Source organism: Acanthochromis polyacanthus, chromosome 9 (genome assembly GCF_021347895.1).
Source record: "Acanthochromis polyacanthus isolate Apoly-LR-REF ecotype Palm Island chromosome 9, KAUST_Apoly_ChrSc, whole genome shotgun sequence".
Lineage (NCBI taxonomy): Eukaryota > Metazoa > Chordata > Actinopteri > Pomacentridae > Acanthochromis > Acanthochromis polyacanthus.
This window is the reverse complement of record NC_067121.1, coordinates 8,564,763-8,591,029: the sequence shown is the minus strand read 5'-3', so window position 1 is coordinate 8,591,029 and position 26,267 is coordinate 8,564,763. Positions and strand designations below refer to the sequence as shown.

Genomic DNA, 26,267 nt, shown 5'->3' with positions numbered 1-26,267 from the left:
TCACCAAAATTGCTAATTCATGTTTCTGTATTTATATTTTTGACCAAGCAGATTTAGTCACTTTTTCTGTTAACCCATAATTAAGTCATAAAAGAACCAAACTTCATGAATGTTTTTTGTGACAAAGAAGTATCTGTTCCAATCACTCTATCAGAGAATAATCAGAGTTGTAGAAATATCTGGAAACTCAAGAGAGCCATGACATTATGTTCTTTACAAGTGTATTTTGCTGTTCAGGATTAGCCAATGTGAGGAAGAATGTGAGAGGACTTCATGCCTTCTCTCAGATGTTTCTTTCCTTATCATCATGTTAATAACTTTTTTCATGCTCTCCACCACTCAGACCACCCACATCAAGATGTCTGGAAAGAGAGGAATGGTCTTGCTCATCAGCAGCTCTGTAACCAGGAGAAGAAGTTTAGTCTGGAGCAGGAGGATCCAACACCTTTACCAATTAAAGAGGAAGAGGATAAATTCAGCACTTTCCTGGACCAGGAAGACCCAGAACCTTCACAGATTAAAGAGGAACCGGAGGAACTCTGCACCAGTCATCAGGAAGACCAGATTGTACTGAATCAAGCTACTGACACCTTTCTATTGACTTCAGCTGATAAGGATGGTGACCAGAGTGAACTCAAACCAAACAGCAACCAGCTCCTCTCTTATAATTCACCAGTAGCTGAGAGCCCACATGAGGAGGGAAGCAAGCATGTCGACTCAGGGTCAACTAGAAATGCAGCGCTGAAGGCAAAGAAGAGTCATAACAGAGAGAGCAGTCACAGTAACAATGTAGACAAGTCTTCATTGTCAGAAAGTCACTGTGATACAGACACAGGAAGAAAGTCTTTAAAATGTGATGTTTGTGGAAAAACCTTTCAGAATAAGTACCAAATGAAGAGACATCACCAAATCCACAACAGTGTAAAACCAAGTGCTGACAATGCGTGCAGAAAAGAATGTAATTTAGGGTCTGACCTGAAAGTCCAGATGACAATTGACAAAGGTGACAAACGATTTTCTTGTGAAACCTGTGGGAAACGTTTCAGCAAAAATAGTCATGTGACTGTCCACATGAGAACTCACAACAGTGAGGGGCCATATTCTTGTGAAATCTGCGGAAAACGTTTCAGTAAAAATGCTCGTCTGACTGTGCACAGGAGAACTCACACAGGCGAGAAGCCATATTCTTGTGAAGCATGTGGAAAAAAATTCAGTAAAAGAGATCATCTGACTGTTCATGTCAGAACTCACACAGGTGAGAGGCCATATTCTTGTGAAACCTGTGGAAAAGGTTTCATTAAAAGGTATCACCTGACTCGCCACATGAGAACACGCATTCATTCATTCATTCACTTCATTCAGGACAAAAGTAGGTCTTATAGATTTGAAGTGCCTTTAGACCACTTCAGCAATGATTCTTAGGTTATTGCATGTCAGATTGTGAGACATAGATCTTTTAAAATCTGTCAACCTGTCCAATGGAAATGTGCCGACTTTTACAGTAGCAGCATTTACAAACGAAACACAAGTGGAGGTGTAAAATTTCTGACTAAAAACCTCATGATTAGTTTAATGTTTGTTTTCAATTTCTGTTAGAGCTGGGTGGAAAGGGATGATATCGGTCTGATTTAATGTCCTGAACCTGAATTTACACATGAATGTCATTTTTTTGACTGAATTATTTTTAGTAATCCTCGTCTTAAGTTCATGTATATGTAAATTGGTCTCAATCCAGTTCAACTTCAATCTGTATTTCTGTGGTGGGTCTTTGTAGAAAAAAAAAATTAAATCAGTTTCCAGTATAGTAACATCTGGAAGTCACAGTTCTGACTGGTTTCATATCAGATAAAGCTTCAGCTTTCTACAAGGGAGTTTCATTTTAAAGTTCAACTCATAGAGACTTCAGTTTGCTTCAGAACAGTTTGGTCAGATCAGATGACTTTGATGTAACACACTTGAAGTTTTGCTTTGTGAGTGCTGGAATGAGATGAATTATAATGCAATTGTCTGATAGTTTGCATTGTATCCCATTTGGATTTCTACAGAAACAGAGATTATTCAGTTCTTTTCGTTCATATTTGTTGGCAACTTCAGTCTGGTTGGCTGATAAAATGTTGATGATACATGGCTTTGATGTCACTGTTTGAACTGATGAATTTTAACCCCAAAATAAATTTCCTTCCTTTGCTCATTTTTTGTATTCTGTTCCCACTGACAGATTTTGCTGTCTGTTTTTAAATGAAACGATAAACTGTGTGAAACGAAATCTTTTTCTCCTTATGCTTAATTTTCTGGATGTTTCTAATATATTGTGCAGACATTTTTCCACAACAATCAACTTGTAGACAAAAGTGAGATCACAGGCAGTTTTTTTTTTCATCAAAGTTGGGCTGCGTGATAATGTTCAACAGTCTTATTGAAAAAACAACAGTTTAGATCTAATAAATTGAAATTCCTATGTTCATTTTATATTGGTCGATTGACTCAATCTTCCTCAGCATGGAGGGCACCAGTGTTGCACAAATGCCTACAGAGATGTGCCATTCTTCGGAGACACTCTTTACTGGAAGGGTTGTGTTGCTCCAGATTTGTCTTTTGAAAGACCTAAAAACTGTTTTATGGGATTCAAGTCAAGCAACATATTTGTTCAGATTCCATTTTTCTTTTGTTTTGACTTTTTTTTCAGAAAATGTGTGAGATTTAAAAGTTTTGATGTGTCCACAAAAGGCAGCACTGAGTCTTTTCTGTTACTTTTTATGTATTAATAAATTTGTATATTGTCTCCAATAATTGATAACAAGAAATCTTACATTTGTTAATAATGGAGTCAAAGGGCAGCATATACAGTGGGTACGGAAAGTATTCAGACCCCTTGAAATTTTTCACTCTGTGTCATTGCAGCCATTTGCCAAAATCAAAAAAGTTCATTTTATTTCTCATTAATGTACACTCACCACCCCATCTTGACAGAAAAAAACAAATGAAACTTTTGCAAATTTATTAAAAAAGAAAAACTGAAATATCACATGGTCAGAAGTATTCAGACCCTGTGCTCAGTATTGAGTAGAAGCACCCTTTTCAGCTAGTACAGCCATGAGTCTTCTTGGGAATGACGCAACAAGTTTTTCACATCTGGATTTGGGGATCCTCTGCCATTCTTCCTTGCAGATTCTCTCCAATTCTGTCAGGTTGGATGGTGAATGTTGATGGACAGACATTTTGAGGTCTCTCCAGAGATGCTCAATTGGGGGTTAGGTCAGGGCTCTGGCTGGGCCAGTCAAGAACGGTCACAGAGTTGTTCTGAAGCCACTCCTTTGTTATTTTTGCTGTGTGCTTAGGGTCATTGTCCTGTTGAAAGTTGAACCTTCAGCCCAGTCTGAGGTCCTGAGAACTCTGGAAGAGGTTTTCCTCCAGGATATCTCTGTACTTGGCCGCATTCATCCTTCCTTCAATTGCAACCAGTCATCCTGTCCCTGCAGCTGAAAAACACCCCCACAACATGATGCTCCCACCACCATGTTTCACTGTAGGGATTGTATTGGGCAGGTGATGAGCAGTGCCTGGTTTTCTCCACACATACCGCTTAGAATTAACACCAAAAAGTTCAATCTTGGTCTCATCAGACCAGAGAATCTTATTTCTCATAGTCTGGGAGTCCTTCATGTGTTTTTTTGGCAAACTCTATGCGGGCTTTCATGTGTCTTGCACTGAGGAGAGGCTTCCGTCGGGCCACTCTGCCATAAAGTCCCGACTGGTGGAGGGCTGCAGTGATAGTTGACTTTGTGGAACTTTCTCCTATCTCCCGACTGCATCTCTGGAGCTCAGCCACAGTGATCTTTGGGTTCTTCTTTACCTCTCTCACCAAGGCTCTTCTCCCACCATTGCTCAGTTTGGCTGGACGGCCAGGTCTAGGAAGAGTTGTGGTCGTCCCAAACTTCTTCCATTTGAGGATTATGGAGGCCACTGTGCTCTTAGGAACCTTGAGTGCTGCAGAAATTCTTTTGTAACCTTGGCCAGATCTGTGCCTTGCCACAATTCTGTCTCTGAGCTCCTTGGGCAGTTCCTTCCACCTCATGATTCTCATTTGCTCTGACATGCACTGTGAGCTGTAAGGTCTTATATAGACAGGTGTGTGCCTTTCCTAATCAAGTCCAATCAGTTTAATTAAACACAGCTGGACTCCAATAAAGAAGCAGAACCATCTCGAGGAGGATCAGAAGAAATGGACAGCATGTGAGTTAAATATGAATGTCGCTGCAAAGGGTCTGAATATTTCTGACCATGTGATATTTCAGTTTTTTTTTTTAATAAATTTGCAGAAATTTCTACATTTCTGTTTTTTTCTGTCAAGAAGGGATGCTGAGTGTATATTAACGAGAAATAAAATGAAGTTTTTTGATTTTGGCAAAAGGCTGCAATGACACAGAGAGTGAAAAATTTCAAGGGGTCTGAATACTTTCCATACCCACTGTACATCAAAGCAAGATTGGGTTCCAAATGGAAACTCAAGGGACCCAACAAGTGAGCACAGTGAGTGAGGGGTTTGAGAAGAATGACTTCAGTCCATGGCCATGAACTGTTCAAACTGTGATTTTAGGATTCCCAGATTTAGTGTTGAGGGCAGGACGAAAATCCCCAGAACAGCTGAGTGTTTTATTAAAAACTGTTCAAAGAGCTGTTTCAGATCTGTGACGTGGTTGAAATCCAGATAGACATTTTTACTTTCAATTTTAAATGCCTCATTTTTATTTTCCGATCATTTCAGAACTTGAAATCATACATTCTCAGAACATATCCATTTTGACTTCATTTGAAGAGTTGAATGACCGAACAGTTAAGAGTTTACTTACTTAATTAATTTATCTAATTGAATTAACAAGAAACAACACAAGAGACTAGTGGTTGTTGAAGTAGGAAAACAGACAAACTGGAAACTTGCTGCATGTCTTCAATACACGTTAAATGACATTTTGGTTGTGTTTTTTATGATAATTAAAAAAATCGTGAACATCAATAAATGTTCTAACCACTAGACCACTGTGCAGCCCCCAGAGGAATTTCAGTTCATTAAATCTAAACTGCTGGTCTATCTAATGATATAAAACTGTTGAATATTATCACGCAACCCAACTTTGACAAATATAAAACAGCATATGATCTCACTTTGGTGTACAGGTTGATTTTTGTGGAAAAACTCAAACAATCACTTCCCTGATATATTAAAAACACCCAGAAAATGAAACACAATGATAATAAGATTTTGTTTCAAACAGTTCATGGTTGCATTTAAAAAAGAATGCAACACAATTCAAAAAACAATCAAAGGAAACAATTTCATTTTGGGGTTAAAACTTGTCACACAAGGCCATGTATCATCAACATTTTATCAGCCAATTGGAATGAAGCTATCAACAAAAATGAAGTGAGGGAATTAAATAATCTGTTTCTGTGGAGGTCTTGAAAAAGTACAATACATACAGTTTGACAATTACACAAAAAATCTTCTCAGTACAGCATTCACAAAGCAACATTTCAAGTGTGTTACATCAAAGTCATCTGATCTGAACAAACTGTCCTGAAGCAAACTGAAGTTTCTACGAGATGAACTGTTTACTTCAACTGTATTATAAGCTGAAGCTTTATCTGATATGAAACCAGTCAGGTCTGTTATTTCCACATTTTACTGCATTGGAAACTGGTTTAATTTTTTTTAAACAAAGACCCACCACAGAAATACAGACTGAAGTTGAACTGGATTGCAACCAATTCACATACACACATGAACTGAACATGAGAATTACGAAAATAATTAAATAAAAAACTATGTTGTTGTGTAAACTCATTTTCACTACATTAAATCAGAGCAACATCATCTCTTCCCACCCAGCTCTATCAGAAACTGATAGCCAACATGTAATAAACTATTAGGCTGTTCCTCAGAAGTATGACGTCTCCAGTTGTCTGTCTTTCGTAAACGTAATGTGCTTCTGGAAAAGTCGCCATGCATCCAATGGACAGGTTGGCAGATTTTTAAACATCCATGGGTCACAGTCTGAAATGCAATAAACTCACAGAATCTACAAGACCTACTTTTACCCTGAACATTGTGAATGAATGCGTGTTCTACTGAGCTTTGTTCCCAACGTTGTTCCAAAACAACAGCTTTTCACCTGTGTGAGCTCTTGTGACTAATCAGATGACCGACTTGACTGAAACGTTTCCCACATCTTTCACAAGAATACGGCTTCTCACCTGTGTGAGTTCTGATGTGGATAGTCAGATGACTATTACGACTGAAATGTTTCCCACATGTTTCACAAGAATACGGCTTCTCACCTGTGTGTGATCTCATGTGGACAGTCAGATAACCACCACGACTGAAACTTTTACCACATGTTTCACAAGAATATGGCCTCTCACCCGTGTGAGTTCTCATATGGGCAGTCAGATTAGAACGTTGACTGAAGTTTTTCCCACATCTTCCACAAGAAAATGGCCTCTCACCTGTGTGAGCTCTCATGTGGATAGTCAGATGACTACTTGAACTGAAATGTTTCCCACATGTTTTACAAGAAAGCAGCTTATCACCGGTGTGCATTTTCATATGGAGTTTCAGCTGAGACCGTGAACGAAAACTTTTTCCACATGCATTGCAAACCTTTGGTTTTACACCTTTGTGTATTTGGTGATGTTTCTTGGTTTGATACTTATTCTTAATGGTGTTTCCAAAAACATCACATTTGATAGATTTTTCGTTTGTACCAACATCACAGTGATGTTCTGACAATGAAGACTTGGCTACATTGCAACTGCTACGACTCTTTGGCTTCAGCACTGCCTTTCTAGTTGAAAGTGAGTCTACAAGCTTGTTTCCATCCTGATGTGGGGTCTTGGTGGCTGGTGAATTGTAAGAGAGGAGGTGGTTGCTGTTTGGTTTGAGTTCACTGAGGTCATTATCGATATCAGTTGAAATCAATAGAAAAGTGTCAGTCGCTTGATTCAGTACATTCTGCTTTCTCTGATGACTGGTGCAGAGTTCCTCCTGTTCCTCCTTAATCTGTGGAGGTTCTGCCTCCTTCTGGTCCAGATGTAACTTGTTCTCCTGGTTACAGAGATGCTGATTAGCGAGACCATTCCCCTCTTTACTGACATCTTGATGTTGGTGATCTGAAGGGACAATAAGGCACATGAAAAAAAGTTATTAACATGATCTATGCTTGCACTAGGAATTTGAAATGAAGAGCCACTGTGGCTCACTCATAAGAATAACAATGAGCCACAAAAAGCCACAAATTTCTGTGTCAGTGATAGCGGAAAAAATGGAGTCTTGCAGGCTGGTTTGCTTCATGCTGCAATTAAAGTATTTAAAAACATATATGTGAATGTTCGGGATGGGGGGGGGGGGGTTAAGACACTCCCCCCACACACACAATGTGAAATGTTTAAGTCTAAGTCCTGAATATAAATATCATCACAAAGTGTGAGTCTGTATCATTTTGCTAAACTTTCAGATCCAAATTTAATGTTCTTTTCGTAAAAACCGGCAGTCAGGGGTGAAGACACATTCCCATGTATATATGCATTTGGGCATTTAAAAACCTGTACCTGAAACATGTTCATGATCACAACTTTTTGACCCATAAAAAATTGATTTCATGTCCAATTTACCTTCTTTTCTTCCTATGTCCAATTCTTCAACCCTCACTATGTACCATATCTCACAAATGTAGCATAAACTCAACAAAAACCTCCTCTTTCTTGCTTTTCCTGATCGCAAATGACTCGCCTTGTGGCACACCGTTCAGAGACTTCACGCAGTAAAAATAGCATGCTTTTCTGTGATTGGCGAGAGCGGGTCATGACCCGGGCGCGTGATCAAGATTCGGGTGGCTCCGACCATTTCCGACACCTGCCGAAAGAAAAAGTTTGTTTTTCTTATATTATCGCTCGGGCGTTTCGAAGAAAAAGTAAGTCGAACCCTTTTTGTTGCTTTTTACAAGAAAAATAGAGCACCACTGTGGCTCACACGGTTCAGAATGACTGTGCCATCCAGCAAAATGATGCGCCAATGGCGCTGTGGAGATCGGCTAGTGCGAGCCAAGATGATGATCAGGAAACAAACAGCAGAGAGAAGACCTTTAATCCTTTGACCACCAGAGGGGTCAGACTGTTTCATTGTGTATTGTGTAAATATGAAAATGTCTGACCAGTGTTCTTGAGTGCCGACAAAGGTGCCTTCAAATAGAATTTATTACTATTATAATTATTAGTCTGAGGAAACATTTATCTGAGAGAAGACATTTAATCCTCTGACCCCCAAGCCCTGTCTGGGCAGTCACATTTTTCCTCACAGTGGGCTCCTTTAAGCTGCAGTCAATTCCAGCCATTTTCAGTACAAAAAATCACTAATATTCTATTTGTAAATAAAAAATATGACGAGAAGTACAGGGAATATTGGACGCGCATTGCGAGGTGCATTTCCTTGAAAACGACCTATTGGTGGATTATATACCGACTTCAGGACATGTTTTGGACAAAATAGTTTACTGGCTTGTGTCGTCTGGATGTCCAAGGTTGGATTATGGCCGTTTTTTGTGGAATATTTTCATCTGTGTGTAATAATGAACCTGGAAATGTGAGTCGCACTGTGTACGTTGAAGCCGTGAATAGAAAACGGATGGATGGATATTCGTTGTTTGTCGGACAAATGTGTTTATATTACCGCTGTGGTAATCACATCTGAAAGTGGTTTATACCGGCGGATTCATGAGAATCTAAGCTTTCCATCGGCGTATAGTGTTTGTATAATCGCGTTTGCAGCCTTCGGACATTCTTGAAATTCCTATGCAAATTAGTAAGTGTACCACCGGCGGGACACTGAAGCCTAACGGGTTCACAGCAATATAAAGTCCTGTACCTCTGTGGAAACAGCACAACCAGGACTAGAAGTAGAGAAAGTTTTGAAATTACATCTGTGCAGAATAGCACAGTGCTGGCATAAATGTAAAAACAAAAACAAAAATGAAACGATGACAGACATGTTGATGTATCCAGGCAACGGTGGGCCGAAAATGGACAGTTCAAGTAAATGTCAATGAGTTAAGATGCAACAGCAGAATTACTGTCTGAAAATAAATGGAACTCAGAGCTCTAATTAGGATCTTACATTCATCATATTCCTCTGTTAGTTCATAAAGACAATCATAGTTTTACATACCAATTCTGTGTAACTTTATTCGTGGTTTCCAGATCATATCCTTCAGCCTGCGCTGATCATCGATGTCTTCATCCAACTGGCCGAGTCGTTTATCAGAAACTCCAAATATTTCTCTGGATATTTCTTCACAGTTGGAGTTGCACTGAACCAGTGTATCAGCCTCTTCCATCAGTACAAGCTGCTCTCCCTCCTGACTGGTGCACAGTTCTTCTTGCTCCTCTTTCATCTCTGGAGGCTCTGGGTCCTCCTGGTCCACACTGGAGTTCCTCTCCTGGTTGCAGAGATTCTGCTCAATAACAACATTCTCCTCCTGGACATTTTGTTGTAGAAGATCTGGAAGACAAAGGTAGAACAAGGTTGCTAAAGGTGACGATATGTGACACACATCAGAACAAATATCGTTAACCTTCTGAAGCCCAAGCACTGTCTCGGTAGTTTTTGCTCCTGTCACGTTTTTCCTCATTGTGGGATTATTTTTCAGTGCAACATAAAATCCTGCATCTCCGTGGAAACAGCACAACCATGACTAGAAGTAAAGAGAACTCACAAATGTCTTCAGTGCAGCATGGCACAGTTTTGACAGAAATTGAAATTAAAATTCTTCTGCTTTCAACTGTTTGTGAGCCATTCTGTATTGATGTTTTTGATGTGATGTTGTTTTGAAACTGTTTTAATACTACTACAGTTCATCTTACACTGTACCACACTTATATTCCATCCTATTTATACTGTACAAAATTCTCAATATATCATGTAAACATGTTACACTGCTGTAATACATGGAATCAATGAATGGAATCGTGTCATTTGAAACTGTCTGTCTTGCAGTGAACCTTTATCATTTCACTGTGATAAAATTATAGAAAGCAGATTGACTGTCGATGTCTCAGTGTTTTATTTGTATTTTCTTCTGTTTTACTCAGAAATGGTCACTTATGCATAATAGTAGTAATTGGAATAACGTGACCTCGAATATTTGGTGGTTTAACAGAAATTATTATCATCACAAGGAACTGTTCAAGTCACATTTTCCGTTGATAATATTTTTGTCTCACATCCACATATAACGTGTTTTATTTTAATGTACATGAAACATACCGAAGGATTTTTACATTGTGGAAATGTACTGATATTTACAACACATCTACTGGTCAAAAACTAAGAATAATGGATCAGTGACAGCAAATAATTGATCAATTGCTACACATAATCGATCACTTAGTACGTCCTAAGTAAGTACGTAGTAATATATTTGTCAGTGTGTCAGAGGGAACGAGTTGGGTTTGACATGGAGGAAAAGCTAAAAATAATGGAGACAAAAACAGAAAAAGCAACTTTAACAAAGAAAAAGACTTTCTGTACATTGCATGTGTACTAAATCACAATACATTAAATAGGGATGAAGCAAAACAAGAATTTCACATTTCATTAGGACAATTATTTATATTCAGCCACTAAAGTGAGTGAGTTATGAACCCTGAAATTTAAAGACCACCGTGGAGTCGGTAGAGAAATGTGAAAGTTATCCTCCTTTTCATTCATACAAACTGCAGCTCCTCACTTTACTTCTATCAGCTCATTCAGACCATCACAGTTTCACAAACCTGTTGTATGGAACTTTGTCTCTGGTTTCCAGATGTTATCCAGCAGTCTGCGCTGACGATCGATCTCCTCCTCGTACTGGACGATGGTTTTCTCAAACTCCGTGAATATTTCTTCAGCAGCAGCAGTTAGTCGCTCGTTGATCAACTCTCTCAGATTCTGGACTGAGTTCATCTTTACTTTAAGTGATCAAGTATTACTCTGAGATACCACAAAACAATCGTTTACTGAAACTTACACACATCAGTATCCATGAGCAGCGGTTTGGCTAATGCTAACAACAGTTTGACTTCACTTCCGCTGGATGTTGTTTTTACTTCCTCCACCTTCAAATTAAAATATTCTCTTTTGATAGCAGCTGATGTAAGTAAAGTTATTATTATTATTATTATGATTTTTGTGATTATTGTTTCGAAATAATAATAATAACAAAGTTTTTAATAACATCAGTGCTAAAGTTGTAGAAATGGATCCATGAAAGTCAAATTTGTATCTAACATAGTGTGGACATTTTAGTGCATTTTTATGTACTTCTTCTACTTCCTTTATCCTTCCACTCCACGACATTTCAGAAGAAAAATGTATGCTTTCTACTGCACTACATTTATCTCAATTGTTATTATTTTTAAGTGTAACATTTGACACAATGGAAAATATAACAAACTTTTAAAACACAATATATTGTGACAGATAAATGCACTAGTGTCTGTTTTGCATCTTCCAAAAAGCAGTGTGTAGTCACATCAACATTTCAGATGTTGATTAATTGTTCACTGTATATGCAGTTCAAATGTAAGATTTCTTGTCATCAGTTTGGTGACGATGTACAATTTCAAAAGTCCATAAAAAGAAACAGTAAAGACTCAGTGCTGCCCTTTATGGACACATCGAAACTTTTAAAAAAATAACATGTTTTGTTTTTTAAAAATCGTCAATAAAAAAAAATTAAGAATGGAACCTGTACAAGTATGTTGCTCGACCTGAAATGAAATCAGCTTTTAGGTATTTAAACAGACAAATCTAGAGCAGCATAACCCCTCCAGTAAAGAGCGTCTCTGAAGGATGACAACATCTCCGCAGATATTTGTGCAACACTGGTATCCTCCATGCTGAGGAGCATTGAGTCTGTCGGCTAATCTGCAAGTGAACATGGGAATTTCAATTTTTAAAATCTAAACTTGTTTCTCTTTTTTGAGATCAGCTGAGGCTGACTCCACCCAGCACAGCCGGAGAGAGAGACAGGAGGAGAGAGAGGGAGAGACAAAAAAAAACATGCACACACAACAGAGGAACCCCTTACACGTAATTTATGTCAAAACTGTGCCATACTGCACAGAAGATGTTTGCGAGTTCTCTTTACTTCTAGTCATGGTTGTGCTGTTTCCATGGCAGGATTTTGTGTTGCACTGAAAAATAATCCCACAATCAGGAAAAACGTGACAGAAGCAAAAACTACCGAGACAGTGCTTGGGCTTCAGAGGGTTAACGATATTTGTTCTGATGTGTGTCACATATTGTCACCTTTACCAACCTTTTTCTACCTTTGCCTTCCAGATCTTCTACAACAAAATGTCCAGGAGGAGAATGTTGTTATTGAGCAGAATCTCTGCAAATAGGAGAGGAATTCCAATCTGGGCCAGGAGGACCCAGAGCCTCCAGAGATGAAAGAGGAGCAAGAAGAACTGTGCACCAGTCAGGAGGGAGAGCAGCTTGTACTGATGGAAGAGGCTGATACACTGGTTCAGTGCAACTCCAACTGTGAAGAAATATCCAGAGAAATATCTGGAGTTTCCGATAAACCACTCGGCCAGTTGGATGAAGACATCGATGATCAGCGCAGGCTGAAGGATATGATGTGGAAACCACGAATAATGTTACACAGAATTGGTAAGTAAAAACTGTGATTGTCTTTATGAACTAACAGAGGAATGTGACTAATGCCGCATGGCTCAGTGGGTGGCCATCTTATAACCAAAAGGTTGCCAGTTCGATCCTCGGCCCGTCGTGCTCATGTCGAGGTGTCCCTGATCAAGACACTGAACCCCTAATTGCCCCTGATGGGTTGTGGTTAGCGCCTTGCATGGCAGCTTCCGCCATCAGTGTGTGAATGGGTGAATGTGACGTATCATGTAAAGTGCTTTGAGTACCTTTCAGGTATTGTAAAAGTACTGTATAAATGCAGACCATTTACCACTTTACCATAATGCAAAATCCTAATTAGAGCTCTGGATTACATTTATTCTGTGACAGAAATTCTGCTGTTGCGTCTTCACTCCTGGACATTTATGTGAACTGTCTATTTACGGTCTCGCCGTTCAGGGCCGGCTCTCCCCATACGCGAATTAAGCGGCTGCTTAGGGCCCCGCCGCCACTAGGGGACCCCCGAATTGACTGTGTCTGATGGTCTGACCCATAGATATATACAAACCGTTTGTATATATCTATGGTCTGACCCACAGACTGCCATCTAACATTACTTGCTTCGGACTAACCTGGCAACCACCCAACAGGCGTTGTAAGTTCAGTGTCCCTGATTGGGCGGCAGCCGCAGCCCCAGACATGTGTCAAAATATTTGATTGGTTGATCAAAAACTGGCATCAAGGAGGATGTTTAGAAGAAGAACAGGAAAAAAAAAAAGAAGATGAAGCGCGTTTATCCTTCAGGTGCGGAAAAAAGGAAAAAGAAGAAGGAGGACGAACAAAAGAGAGACACACAAGGTAATTTTTGAAAACATCAGTTGATTGTTTTGTGGATACTATGATCGTGAGTCTCATTTTTAAATGCACTTGTTGTCCTTGATATATTCAGCTCAGCTGACGGTAACCCGTGGCGGCCCGCGGGCGGGCCGTTTTGATATTTACATAAGCATTTTTCGAAATAGAACGACACTGCCAACTCGATGATAGAAACATTATACACCGATGGAAAGCTTAGATTCTCGCGAATCCGCCGGTATAAACCACTTTCAGATGTGATTACCACAGCGGGTAATATAAACACATTTGTCCAACAAACAACCAATATCCATCCTTCCGTTCTCTATACACGGCTTTAACGTACACAGCGCGACTCACATTTGCGGGTTCATTATTACACACTGATGAAAAGAGAAAGAGAGCAGAAAAAGCAAAAAGAATAACTTTACTTCAATCAGCAGTCATCAAAAGAGAATATTTTACTTTGAAGGTGGAGGAAGTCAAAACAACATCCAGCGGAAGTGAAGTCAAACCGTTGTTAGCATTAGCTTCGTCAAACCGCTGCTTGTGTCTGATGAGCAGAAATTTCAAAAGGCGGTTCTTTTGTGGTATCTCAGATCAATATTTGATCACTTAAAGTAAAGATGAGTTCAGTCCAGAATCTGAGAGAGTTGATCAACGAGCGACTAACTGCTGCTGCTGAAGAAATATTCACGGAATTTGAGAAAACCATCCTCCAGTACGAGGAGGAGATCGATCGTCAGCGCAGACTGCTGGATAACATCTGGAAAGCAGAGATAAAGTTTAACACAACAGGTCTGTGGAACTATGATGGTCTGAATGAGCTGACAGAAGTAAAGTGAGGAGCTGCGGTTTGTGTGGATGAAAAGCAGGATAAGTTTCACATTTCTCTACCGACTCCACAGTGGTCTTTAAATTTCAGGGTTCATAATAATCCCAAAGAAAAGAGGCAAACATCAACTCACTTACTTTAGTGGCTGAATATAAATAATTGTCCTCATTAAAAATGAAAAACAATTGATTTATGAACGTACACTGTAGTGCACGTCAGGACTTTGGACTTATGTTTACTTCACTTTGATTTTTAGGAAACAGGTGTTTGAGAGAGACAGAGAGAATTCTTCAGAGAATCATTAAGGGAGATTCAGAGCTAAATCTTTCAGATGACAGCCCAGTGGCTGAGACAGGAGAGGGTTAGAGAGAGAAAAAATAACAAATTGCCTCATCAGATGCCATCAATGAAGACAACTCATTGTTGGCATCTGATGAAGCATGTGATAAAGTCATTTGGGAATTAGTTGTGTTATTGTGAATGGCCAAGCCTAGTACCCTTCTTTGAGGAGTGGGTGTCAACATTTAATCAGTTCTTCATTAGCTATGACCAACGTTGCCCCAAATTATTGTGGTACATATCTTATGAAGCCATTAGGGAGATGGACATCTTTTTGCGATTTACCACAACCATTGCCACACACCCTTTTGGCTAGTGCAAAGTCAGTGTGAATTGTTATTGTGAAGTTTCAATGTATATTTTAAAATATGTTCATACATGTTTTATTTAAGAAGATTCCAGATGAGCTATTTTCATAATCAGCTTATTTACTTTGTGAATGTTTCACATTCAACATCAATGATGTCGTATCGTCCACTACAGTGCACGATATAAAATGTTGATAAAATTAAGTTTTTAAAAAAAATCTTTGCAATATGTTCTTTACCACCCCAACACTTCATTTAAGTAAAAAAAAAACAAAGACAAACCTTTTTTTCCCTGGGTCTCAGGAGGATGTGGTGGTTTAATACACATGAAATGTACAGAAAGTATTTTTCTTTGTGAATGTTGCCTTTTCTATTTTTGTCTCCCATCATTAAAGCTTTTCCTCCACGTCAAACCCAACTCATTCCCTCTGACACACTGACAAATATATTACTACATACTTAATGAGGACGTACTAAGTGATCAATTATGTGTAGTAATTGATCAATTATTTGCCGTCACTGTTCAATTATTCTTAGTTTTTGACCAGTAGGTGTGTTGTACATATCAGTACATTTCCACAATGTAAATGTCCTTCTGTCTATTTCATGTACATTTAAGTAAAACATGTTATATGTGGATGAGAGAAAAAATATTACCAAAGGAAAACAGACCAAATCAGTGGTAGGAAAATGTGACTTGAACAGTTTGTTGTGATGATAATAACTTCTGTTCAGCCAACAAATATTAGAGGTCACATTAATCCAATTACTACTATTATGCATAAGTGACCATTTCAGTGTAAAACCGAAGAAAATGCAAATGACACCATTACATTCATTGATTCCAGGTATTACAGCAGCGTAACATGTTTATATGATATATTGAGAATTTTGTACAGTATAAATAGGATGGAATATAAGTGTGGTACAGTGTAAGATGAACTGTAGTAGTATTAAAACAGTTTCAAAACAACACATCAGGTCAAAAACATCAATACAGCATGGCTCACAAACAGTTGGAAGCAGAAGAATTTTAATTGTAATTTCTGTCAACACTGTGCCATGCTGCACAGAAGACATTTGTGAGTTCTCTTTACTTCTAGTCATGGTTGTGTGGTTTCCAAGGAGATGCAGGATTTTGTGGTGCACTGAAAAATAATCCCACAATGAGGAAAAATATGACATGAGCAAAAACTACCGAGACAGTGCTTGGGCTTCAGAGGGTTAATGGTATTTGTTCTGATGTGTGTCACATATCGTCACCTTTAGCAACCTTGTTCTACCTTTGTCTTCCAGATCTTCTACAACAAAATGTCCAGGAGGAGAATGTTGTTGCTGAGCAGAATCTCTGCAACCAGGAGAAGAACTCCAATGTGGACCAGGAGGACCCAGAGCCTCCAGAGATGAAAGAGGAGCAGGAGGAACTGTGCACCAGTCAGGAGGGAGAGCAGCTTGTACTGATGGAAGAGGCTGATACACTGGTTCAGTGCAACTCCAACTGTGAAGAAATATCCAGAGAAATATTTGGAGTTTCTGATAAACCACTCGGCCAGTTGGATGAAGACATCGATGATCAGCGCAGGCTGAAGGATATGATCTGGAAACCACGAATAAAGTTACACAGAATTGGTATGTAAAACTGTGATTGTCTTTATGAACTAACAGAGGAATATGATGAACGTAAGATCCTAATTAGAGCTCTGAGTTCCATTTATTTTCAGACAGAAATTCTGCTGTTGCATCTTAACTCATTGACATTTACTTGAACTGTCTATTTGCGCCCTCGCCGTTGCCTGGATACATCAACATGTCTGTCATTGTTTCATTTTTGTTTGTTGATTTGTGCTAGCACTGTGCTCTTCTACACAGGGATAATTTCAGAACTTTCTCTACTTCTAGTCCTGGTGGTGCTGTTTCCACAGAGATACTGTAGTGGATACAATGTCTTCGCACATTATGTCTATTGTCTCAATTTTAGGTTCCAAATAAGTGAAAAATATACTCAGTTAAAAATAATAGTTGCAGCAGTCTCACCAAGGAAAAACAGAGAACAGTCTTGAGGCAATCTTCAGATTCAAAAATAAAATGTTTATTCCGTGCAGCACAGGTCAAAACACTCAGAGATACCCCGGGGTATATCTGACTATGCCCTCTGATGCCCTGTCTTTTATGCTTTTTGACTCTGGGGTTTCCACGCCCCAGGTCCATCCCATTTTTCTTATTGTGAACATCACTTTCCTGACACCCTTATATTATTTATTCTGTTTTTAATAATGTCTGAACTCCTGGTGCTTTCCTAAAAAAAATCAACAGGTGAGCAGATCCACCAAGAGATGTGCCAAATCCCTCCTGCTGTCTCACTGCCCAACCAATCAGAGCCTTTGTTTACCACGGGACATCCCAGCAGATACATTTTTGGGTTTTTTACACCCAAGGCACCCCTCCTGTCCTCACATGACCTTGCCTGACACACAGTTACAGCCAGCCAAAACCAGTTTTGATCAGTTTTTGTCAGTAGGTCGTGTAAGACGTCTCCTCCGTTACACTCAGCTCTTCTGCATTAATCAAGCAGATTTTTCTCACATCGTGCTACTGTGTCTAGAGCTTGCTGTGATGCAGTTTTAATTCTTCTTGCTGTGACGCAGTTTTAATTCTTATCTGCTGCTGTGTTGCAGTTTAATTTTAGCTTCAATTCCAACATTTTTCACCATTTTTCACCATTTTTTCCAACAATACAAGCCTTTGTATTGCTGTTATGAATGAGCCCACAGCAGTGCACCTGGCCAGACAGGGCTTCAGGGTCAGAGGATTAAATGTCTTCTCTTGGAGGTTTGTTTCCTCATATTAACAATAATAATAGTAATAAATTCTATTTGAAGGCACCTGTCTCACATTGTGAGAAAGGTGTTTGGACAGTGTCCTTCACTCAAGGACACTGTTCAAACACACATTTTCATATATAGAAAATACATATTAAAAACAGTCTAACCATTCTGGTGGTCAGGAGATTAAAGGTCTTCTCTCAGATGTTTGTTTCCTGATCATCATGTTAATAATTTTTTCATGTGTCCTACTGTCCCTTCAGATCACCAACATCAAGATGTCTGTAAAGAGGGGAATGGTCTCCCAAATCAGCATCTCTGTAACCAGGAGAACAAGTTACATCTGGACCAGAAAGATGCAGAACCTCCACGGATAATAGAGGACCAGGAGGAACTCTGCCCAAGTCATCAGAGAAAGCAGATTGTACTGAATCAAGCGACTGACTCTTTACTATCGATTTCAACTGCTATGGACAGTGACCTCAGTGAATTGAAACCAAACAGCGGCCACCTCCTCTCTTATAATTCACCAGTGGCTGAGAGCCCACATCAGGACGGAAGCAAGCTTGAAGACTCATGTTCAACTAGAAATACAACACCAAAACCAAAGAGTCATAACAGTTGCAATGTAGCCAAGTCTTCAATGTCAGAACATCACTGTGATGTTGATACAAGTGAAAAATCTTTAAAATGTGATGTTTTTGGAAACATTTTTAAGAATACGTACCAAATCAAGAAACATCACCAAATCCACAAAGGTGTAAAACCAAATGCTTGCAATGCATGCGGACAAAGTTTTAGTTCATGGTCTCAGCGGAAAGTCCATATGAAAATTCACACCGATGAGAAACGGTATTCTTGTGAAATATGTGGGAAACATTTCAGTCGAAGTAGTGATCTGACTGTCCATATGAGAACTCACACAGGTGAGAGGCCATATTCTTGTGAAAGATGTGGGAAACATTTCACTCAACGTGGGCAGTTGACTGTCCATATGAGAACTCATACAGGTGAGAGGCCGCATTCTTGTGAAACATGTGGGAAAAATTTCAATGAACGTTCTAAGCTGACTATCCACATGAGAGTTCACACAGGTGAGAAGCCATATTCTTGTGAAACATGTGGGAAAAATTTCATTGAACGTTCTAAGCTTACTATCCACATGAGAACTCACACAGGTAAGAGGCCGCATTCTTGTGAAACTTGTGGGAAAAATTTCAGACGTGGTGATCAGGTGACTGTCCACATGAGAACTCACACAGGTGAGAGGCCATATTCTTGCGAAACATGTGGGAAAGGTTTCAGTGTACGTTCTAAGCTGACTATCCACATGCGAGTTCACACAGGTGAGAAGCCATATTCTTGTGAAACATGTGGGAAAAACTTCAATGAACGTTCTAAGCTGACTGTCCATATGAGAACTCACACAGGTGAGAAACCATATTTTTGTGAAACATGGGAAACGTTTCAGTCAAGTCAGTCATCTGATTCGACACAAGAGCTCACACAGGTGAAACACTAGTCCTGGAACAACAGTGGGACCAGATCTCAGCAGAACACGAATTCATTCACAACGTTCAGGGTAAAAGTAGGTCTTGTAGATTCTGTGAGTTTATTGCATTTCGGACTGCGACACATGGATCTATCACAATCTGCCAACCTGTCCATTGGATGTTTGGCAACTTTTCCAGAAGCACATAACATTTACGAAAGAAAAACAACTGGAGACGTCATACTTCTGAGGAACAGCCTAATAGTTTATTACATGTTGATTATCAGTTTCTGATAGAGCTGAGCGTAATGGAAAGAGATGATGTTGCTCTGATTTAATGTAGTGAAAATGAGTTTACGCAACAACATAGTTTTTTATTTAATTATTTTGGTAATTCTCATGTTCAGTTCATGTGTGTATGTGAATTGGTTGCAGTCCAGTTCAACTTATGTCTATACTTCTGTGGTTGGTCTTTGTTTTTTGTTTTTTCTTTTTAAATGAAATAAAATGAAACCAGTTTCCATTGCAGCTAAATGTGGAAGTAACAGACCTGACTGGTTTCATATAAGGTAAAGCTTCAGCTTTCTGTAAGACAGTTGAAGTAAAAAGTTCAAGTTTTTTGCTCTACATTTGTCTTTTAAAGTACATAAAAGCTGTTGTATTGGATTCAAATCAGGTATCATCCTGGTCCAGGTTCCATTTTTCACTTTGTTCTTTAAAAAATAAAATATAATAGCGTGTGATTTCTAAAACTTTTGATCTGTCCAGAAAGGGCAGCACTGAGTCTTTACTGTTTCTTTTCGCGTGTTGAGAAATTTGTGTATTATCTCCAAACAGATGAAAGGAAATCTTAGGTTTGTTAATAATGGATCCAGAGAGTAGCATGTACAAGAAAACAAGATTGAGTTCAAAATGGAAAGTGTGTAAATGAGTTTGAGGACAATGACTTCAGTCCATGGCCACGAACTGTTCAAGATGTCTTATTAGGATTCTCTGATTCAGTGTCGAGGGCAGCAGTCAGGACGAGAATCACCAGAAAAGCAGAGTGACTCATTAAAAAGTGTTGAAAGAGCTGTTTCAGATCTGTGACGTGGTTTAAAACCAGGCAGAATATTTTTACTTTCAATTTTAAATGTCTTGATTTTATTTTCCGATCATTTCAGAATGAATTTGAAATCACCTGTTTCCTTTTTTCAATTTTAATTTTTGTTGGTTGTTCTCTGGTTTGTTTAAGTTCTTCACTTTTCTTGGTGTGAAAAATCAGCATCATACACTGTCCTCTTTTTTCAAGTGTCTTGTAAGTATTTGAATTATTTTATACTTTTCAAATAAAATGACGAAAATCTGCATTATCTTGTTACTGTTGGAACACAATTCGTTGTTTTGGTTAAAAATGTACATATTTCCATTTTATGTGAGAGTATACTTGGAGTCTGTGTACTGTCCCCTGATGGACAAAATTTACACACATTTTTTTTTCAGAAATCCCTTTTGTGACTTTCGCATTTTCAATGAGTTATTACTTTAATTTTTATTACTTTGAATCATTTCTTCTTCTTCTTATTATTATTATTATTATTATTATTTTATTATTATTATTATTAGTCATATTGATAATAAAATAATAATAGTAATAACAATAACTTTAACTTTACTTATTTACTTAAATCAGCTGCTATCAAAAGAGAATATTTTACTTTGAAGGTGGAGGAAGTCAAAACAACATCCAGCGGAAGTGAAGTCAAACCGTTGTTAGCATTAGCTTGGTTAAACAGCTACTCGTGTATACTGATGAGCGGAAATTTCAAAAGACGGTTCTTTTGTGGTATCTCAGATCAGTATTTGATCACTTAAAGTAAAGATGAATTCAGTCCAGAATCTGAGAGAGTTGATCAACGAGCGACTAACTGCTGCTGCTGAAGAAATATTCACTGAGTTCGAGAAAACCATCGTCCAGTACGAGGAGGAGATCGATCGTCAGCGCAGACTGCTCGACAACATGTGGAAAGTAGAGATAAAGTTCCACACAACAGGTTTGTGGAACTGTGATGGTCTGAATGAGCTGATAGAAGTAAAGTGAGGAGCTGCGGTTTGTGTTGATGAAAAGCAGAATAATAGTCCACGGGCCAGACCAGATATTGGTACCACCTCAGGTGACCAAACCAAAGTGGTACTAAAATGTACATTGGGTTAATATAAGTACATTAAGATGTGATAGCGTTTCCACACTGGCAGCTTAATCATTTTTTGTGAAACGGTCACATTCACCATAACAGCTGTATTGCAATCCATTTAACCCTATGAGGCCCACAGCTGCAACATTACATTTTTTTAAGGCTGTCCAGCTGTACCTATTTCTGCCTGAATGTAGACAAACACTACATATCCCAGCACCCCACACTCTGAACTGCAAATTTGAAACATTTTTGGAATGTATTTTAGGAATATATTAATACCATGAGATATGCCACATTCCAAGTTCAAACAACATGATTGTCTTCCACTGACGCCCCCAGCTCTCTTTTTAGGAACAATTTCAATAATTGTCCAAATAAGTATTTGATCTATAGTATTTTTTCTTCATCTTTAAATTTTTTTAGTGATAAACAACTCAAATTATTTTTTAAAAAGTGTAATACAGTTGATGACAAAAATATTAGCCACCCTATAAAATTTATTTATTTATTTATTTTTAATTCCCAAGTGCTGTTAAACACATCAAGGAATTTCTATTCAGCTTTTCCAAACATCCTAGTTTTATTTTGGATGCTTACATTATTTTATTTTGCACACAGAAACAAATTATTTCAGAAAAACCAAAAATTACAAGGGTCAAAATTATTAGCCCCATTAAGAATTTACCTTTATATTGGATCAAACCACAAGCCGCTGTTGTGCAATCATGTGTTTTAACTTTGTAATGCTAACAGCTTGTAATCAATCAATCAATCAAGTTAAAACTACACTTTACACAGTATAAAAACTTAAGGATTTGAGCTATTACTTGAGAAAGCATCATGCCAAAAACAAAAAGAGAAAAAGAATTGTTGATGCTTACAAAGCAGAAGAAGGGTCTACAAAGTTATCACAGCATTTCAAAGTGTCAAGAAGAGGAGTGAGAAGTCTCATCAAGAAATTCAGAGAGCCACTCAGCACAGAACAAGTCTGGCAGAGGGAGGAAGCCAAAGATTTCAAAGACTATGGAAAGAAAACGTGTGACAGATGTGTCTACAGATGCTAGAACAACCACCAAAACACTGGTTAATGACTTAGAGAAGTCAGGAATTGGAGCGTCAAAGAAGACGGTCACTTGAGCCCTGCACAGAAATGGACTGAACCTGAACCCTCCACTTCCACTGAAGAGACACCTTCAAGCCAGACTGAAGTCTGCTGAGTACAACCTGGAGAAGGATTATGAAGACTGGAAGCATGTCCTTTAGACGAGACCAAACTAGAGCTCTTTGGCCGTAGAGACGTTGATTCTGTTTGGAGAAAGAAGGGAGAGGCGTAGAACCCAAAGAACTCCGCCCCCACAGTTAAACACGGTGGTGACAGTATCATGCTGTTAGATGCTTCAGTGCGTCTGAAACTGGGAATCTGGTCAAGGCTGAAGGAATCATGAAAAAAAGAATGATATATGAAGATTTAGAAAGAAAGCCTCCAGCAGTCAGCTGCTAAACTGGGTCTGGGTCTTCCAACATGACAACAACCCAAAACACACATTACTCCTGGTGAAACTCTACCTCCAGACCAAAGTGAATGTGACTGACAGGCCTGCACAAAGCCCTGACTGGGATCCCATTGAAAATCTGTGGGGTCAACTGAAGACCAGGGTCCATGCCAGAAGACCATCAATTCTGGAGGAGCTGAGAGATTTGTCAAAGAAGAACGGGCTGGGATTCCACAGGAGATGTCAGAGACTCGCTACAAACTACAATAAATGACTGGAAGCTGTTATCCAGCAGAAATGATACACAACTGACTATTAGCATCAACTATAATGATCCTGGTAGTTTTTTGGTTTTTGTTAAATAATTTTGTTTCTGTGTGCAAAATCAAAAAAATTGTAAGCTCCAGAATAAAACTAGGATATTTGGAAAAGCTGTGTTAAAAATGATTTGATCTGTTTAATAGCACTTGAGAATTTTTTGAAAACAAAAAATCTTGAATTTCATAGCAGGTCTAATAGTTTTGCCTTCAACTCTACTTGTGATTTTTAGGGATTTCTTTCAATGGTGCAAAAATGCAACACTGGGGTTTAATGGGTGCTACTTATTTACACAGAAGGCCCCATATTTGCATACACTAAGAGCCGCTACTGCAATTTTGTAACGTTTTCACAAAATGCTGAAAAATCCAAACGATGAAAAAGTCTCATTATTTTCTTGATTAGAGGCATGCTAAACCAGTTTAAAAAGGAAAAAAAATACATCAATGTCATCATTGGGTTTCAGAGGGTTAAACCTTACAGAATGCAAAGATCACATGTAATAGAAGTCAATAATCAAAACTGTGTGAGAAATATATTATGTATATAATATAATAATTAAACATCAGATCCAAATTAATGCATCTTTTCCTGCTTATTTGATAATTGTGTATTTGCCTTCACTTGTTTTTTCCTATAGAAAGAGTTTTTGGGGGTGAGGTGTACTTTTGTTTTCAGGTTCTTTGAAGAGACCGCTGAGATGTCTAGTTATGCAAGTTGCCTTTTACAGTTCTAATTAAGGTTAATTAAGCTGAATTAGATCAGTTAACTGTGGTAATATCCTTTCCTTTTCTGAGATTAACTTTGAATGAACTTGAATGACTGCTTTTATTTTATATGATACTGTTACATGGAAGAAATGACTCCTATCTGTATTTTATGTTTTCGTGTCATTATGACCCTGTACCATTCTCAGAACCTTTGAATTTGGAAAAAGTGCCCGCACAGCGCAACAGGATGGAATTGATTAAAATGTAATTAAATTAAAAACTGCAAAATTTGAAAATTCATCTTGGTAATGAAAATAGTCGTTGGGCGGGGGGGCAGGGGTCGCAGAAACCATTGACTGTCAAATTGGGGTCGTGACTTAAAAAGGTTGAGAACCGCTGCCTTAAAGGGGACAACCTTAGCTTTAAAATGACGTCACACGTGTGGACATGTGTCTTGCCAACTCCATTTGTGGGTCTTTTCAAAATGGCAGTCAGCCCATTGAGCACATTTTACGGGAGGAAGAAAAGCAAGGAAGATATTGATATTTAAATTGTTTTTTTGATGCTATATTTTTACTGCTCATAATAAATGGGTCATTCCATATCACATAGACAAAAGGTGGCTGCACCACCATCTCAGATTGTCTTCATTTTTTGTTATTCTGCAGAAGGGTAAAAATGATTGAGAAACCCAAAGTTACAGCCTCATTGGCCCACTGGTTTTCATTTTACAGCCTGTTGAAGGGAGGAGGTCCTTAATTTTTAAAATCCGTCTGTCATTTTTTGATGATTTCAAACCCTAATAACTCAGGAAGTACTCAATATATCTTCTTCAAATTTTCAAGTTCTTTAGATCCATAAAATAAAGTGGTCAGACAAGTGCTATGATGAAACTCTGCTGAGGCACAACATTTAAAAAGTGCATAAGATTACAATAAGCTCCAAAATAAAATGCATTTATTAGGTACTTACCATTACTCTGCTGGGTCAGGATAGGTCAGATTTTGTTGTCTGGGTCATAAGAAATTTTTTGATACATTTATGGGACACTAAATGTGCCTAGGGAGGGCTAGGGAAGCTGTCAATCATAGGTCGTTTGTCAAAATTCACCATATTTAGGCTGAAATTACTCCATGTGGACAAGGTGGCACATTTTTGAAATTTTGTAGGTTTGAAGATACACATGAAACCTTGTAGAAAAACTTAAAATGAATTTTGGTTCTTGCTGTATTCATTCTTACAAAGCACAACAGAGGGCCACATCATGACATCAAGACAGCTCTATCTATTAGTGGGCAGTGGCCAGCATTAATGGAATCAAGTTCTTCTGGGTGGATAAAGAGGCTGTCAAAACTGTGTCCACAGCACAGGAAAGCAGGTTTGCTGCATATGGGAGAGTGCCTGGTACTCGAGATAAACACTCCTTTGTGCCGCAGTGTGACAGCCATTTGTTGGCAAGGCGTGTTTCAGAAGATGATGCTGTCTTCTCAGTACAGGTAAAACAGCCAGGTGGAGACTGTGAACATTCCACCACAGTTAGTGAACCAGGTGACACTACAGAATCCACAGCTGAGTCAGAAGAAATATCCCCTGGGCAGTACGTAGCATGTCTATATGATGGCCAGTGGTTTCTTGGCAATGTCACGTCACATTCCTCAGAGCATGATGATTTTGAAGTACAATTTATGCACCTGCATGGATCAGCCAAGTCCTTTTACTGGCCAAAACATACAGATGAGTGCTGGGTGCCCAAAGAACATATCCTGTGTGTTGTCCCAGTGCCTGATGCAGGCGGCTCTCTGCGGGGCGGCTGTGGATCAGGTGGTAGAGTGGGTCGTCCAATGATCGAAGGGTCGGCGGTTCGATTCCTGCTCTCGCCTAGTCATGCACTGTTGTGTCTTTGGGCAAGACACTTAACCCACCTTGCCTCCAGTGCTCTTCACTGGTGTAAGAATGCGTGTGAATGTTGGTGGTGGTCGGAGGGGCCGTAGGCGCGGATTGGCAGCCACGCTTCCGTCCACCCCAGAGTGTGAATGTGTGAGCGTATGGGTGAATGGAAGCAATTGTTGTGTAAGCGCTTTGTGTACTCTGATGAGTAGTAAAGCGCTATATAAGAGCAAGTCCATTCATTGGTTTAGGGAGGCGTTATAGGTTTCCTGATGCAAGCATTTTGAAGACAGTTGGGACTTTTGGAGATCAAAGTCAAAAAATGTTGTCTGAATAACTTTCATGTCTCTAA

The 26,267-nt window shown here is 38.9% G+C and overlaps 4 protein-coding genes across 34 annotated transcripts in view; 3 read left to right on the top strand and 1 right to left on the bottom strand.

Moving 5' to 3' along the window:
• The window catches only part of LOC110972179 (zinc finger protein ZFP2-like), a 158,708-nt gene that overhangs the window by 125,900 nt on the left and 6,541 nt on the right, over nt 1–26,267 (top strand). For 28 of the 29 annotated variants that reach the window (XM_051953089.1, XM_051953094.1, XM_051953086.1 and 25 more), the window contains one exon: nt 344–2,191. The exons of the other annotated variant lie outside the window; for it this stretch is intronic. In XM_051953089.1, coding sequence (XP_051809049.1) covers nt 344–1,422 — 1,079 coding nt within the window. In that variant the 3' untranslated portion in view covers nt 1,423–2,191. Of the gene's footprint in view, nt 1–343; nt 2,192–26,267 lie in introns of those variants that run through there. 29 annotated transcript variants of the gene reach the window in all.
• On the bottom strand, nt 5,424–11,130 carry LOC110968859 (zinc finger protein ZFP2-like). The gene is made up of 3 exons (XM_051953174.1): nt 10,822–11,130; nt 9,218–9,550; nt 5,424–7,167 (listed from the first exon to the last, which is right to left on the bottom strand). Exons 1-3 carry the CDS (start codon nt 10,991–10,993, stop codon nt 6,167–6,169), a joined length of 1,506 nt encoding a protein of 501 aa, XP_051809134.1. The 5' UTR covers nt 10,994–11,130; the 3' UTR covers nt 5,424–6,166.
• The window catches only part of LOC110968858 (zinc finger protein 664-like), a 55,861-nt gene continuing 41,987 nt past the window's right edge, over nt 12,394–26,267 (top strand). The window contains exon 1 of one of the 2 annotated variants that reach the window (XM_051953169.1): nt 12,394–12,706. In XM_051953169.1, coding sequence (XP_051809129.1) covers nt 12,481–12,706 — 226 coding nt within the window. In that variant the 5' untranslated portion in view covers nt 12,394–12,480. Of the gene's footprint in view, nt 12,707–21,080; nt 21,364–26,267 lie in introns of those variants that run through there. The other variant, XM_051953168.1, reaches the window with a different exon arrangement.
• On the top strand, nt 14,048–20,679 carry LOC110968857 (zinc finger protein 239-like). Of its 2 annotated transcripts, XM_051953146.1 has the most exons (4): nt 14,048–14,332; nt 16,313–16,645; nt 18,102–19,016; nt 19,269–20,679. In XM_051953146.1, the coding sequence occupies exons 1-4, from the start codon at nt 14,161–14,163 to the stop codon at nt 19,358–19,360; spliced, it is 1,512 nt and encodes a 503-aa protein (XP_051809106.1). In that variant the 5' UTR covers nt 14,048–14,160; the 3' UTR covers nt 19,361–20,679. The 2 variants fall into 2 exon arrangements, with proteins under 2 accessions (XP_051809106.1, XP_051809105.1); XM_051953145.1 differs by having other exon boundaries at nt 18,102–20,679.

Excerpts from the sequence above, each read along its gene's own strand:
- LOC110968859 (XM_051953174.1), bottom strand. The coding sequence starts at position 10,993 with ATGAACTCAGTCCAGAATCTGAGAGAGTTGATCAACGAGCGACTAACT. Across the intron at positions 9,551-10,821 it reads GACAAAGTTCCATACAACAG|ATCTTCTACAACAAAATGTC; the intron begins GTTTGTGAAACT and ends TTTGTCTTCCAG. Across the intron at positions 7,168-9,217 it reads AATAAAGTTACACAGAATTG|ATCACCAACATCAAGATGTC; the intron begins GTATGTAAAACT and ends TTGTCCCTTCAG.
- LOC110968857 (XM_051953145.1), top strand. The coding sequence starts at position 14,161 with ATGAGTTCAGTCCAGAATCTGAGAGAGTTGATCAACGAGCGACTAACT. Across the intron at positions 14,333-16,312 it reads GATAAAGTTTAACACAACAG|ATCTTCTACAACAAAATGTC; the intron begins GTCTGTGGAACT and ends TTTGTCTTCCAG. Across the intron at positions 16,646-18,101 it reads AATAAAGTTACACAGAATTG|ATCACCAACATCAAGATGTC; the intron begins GTATGTAAAACT and ends CTGTCCCTTCAG.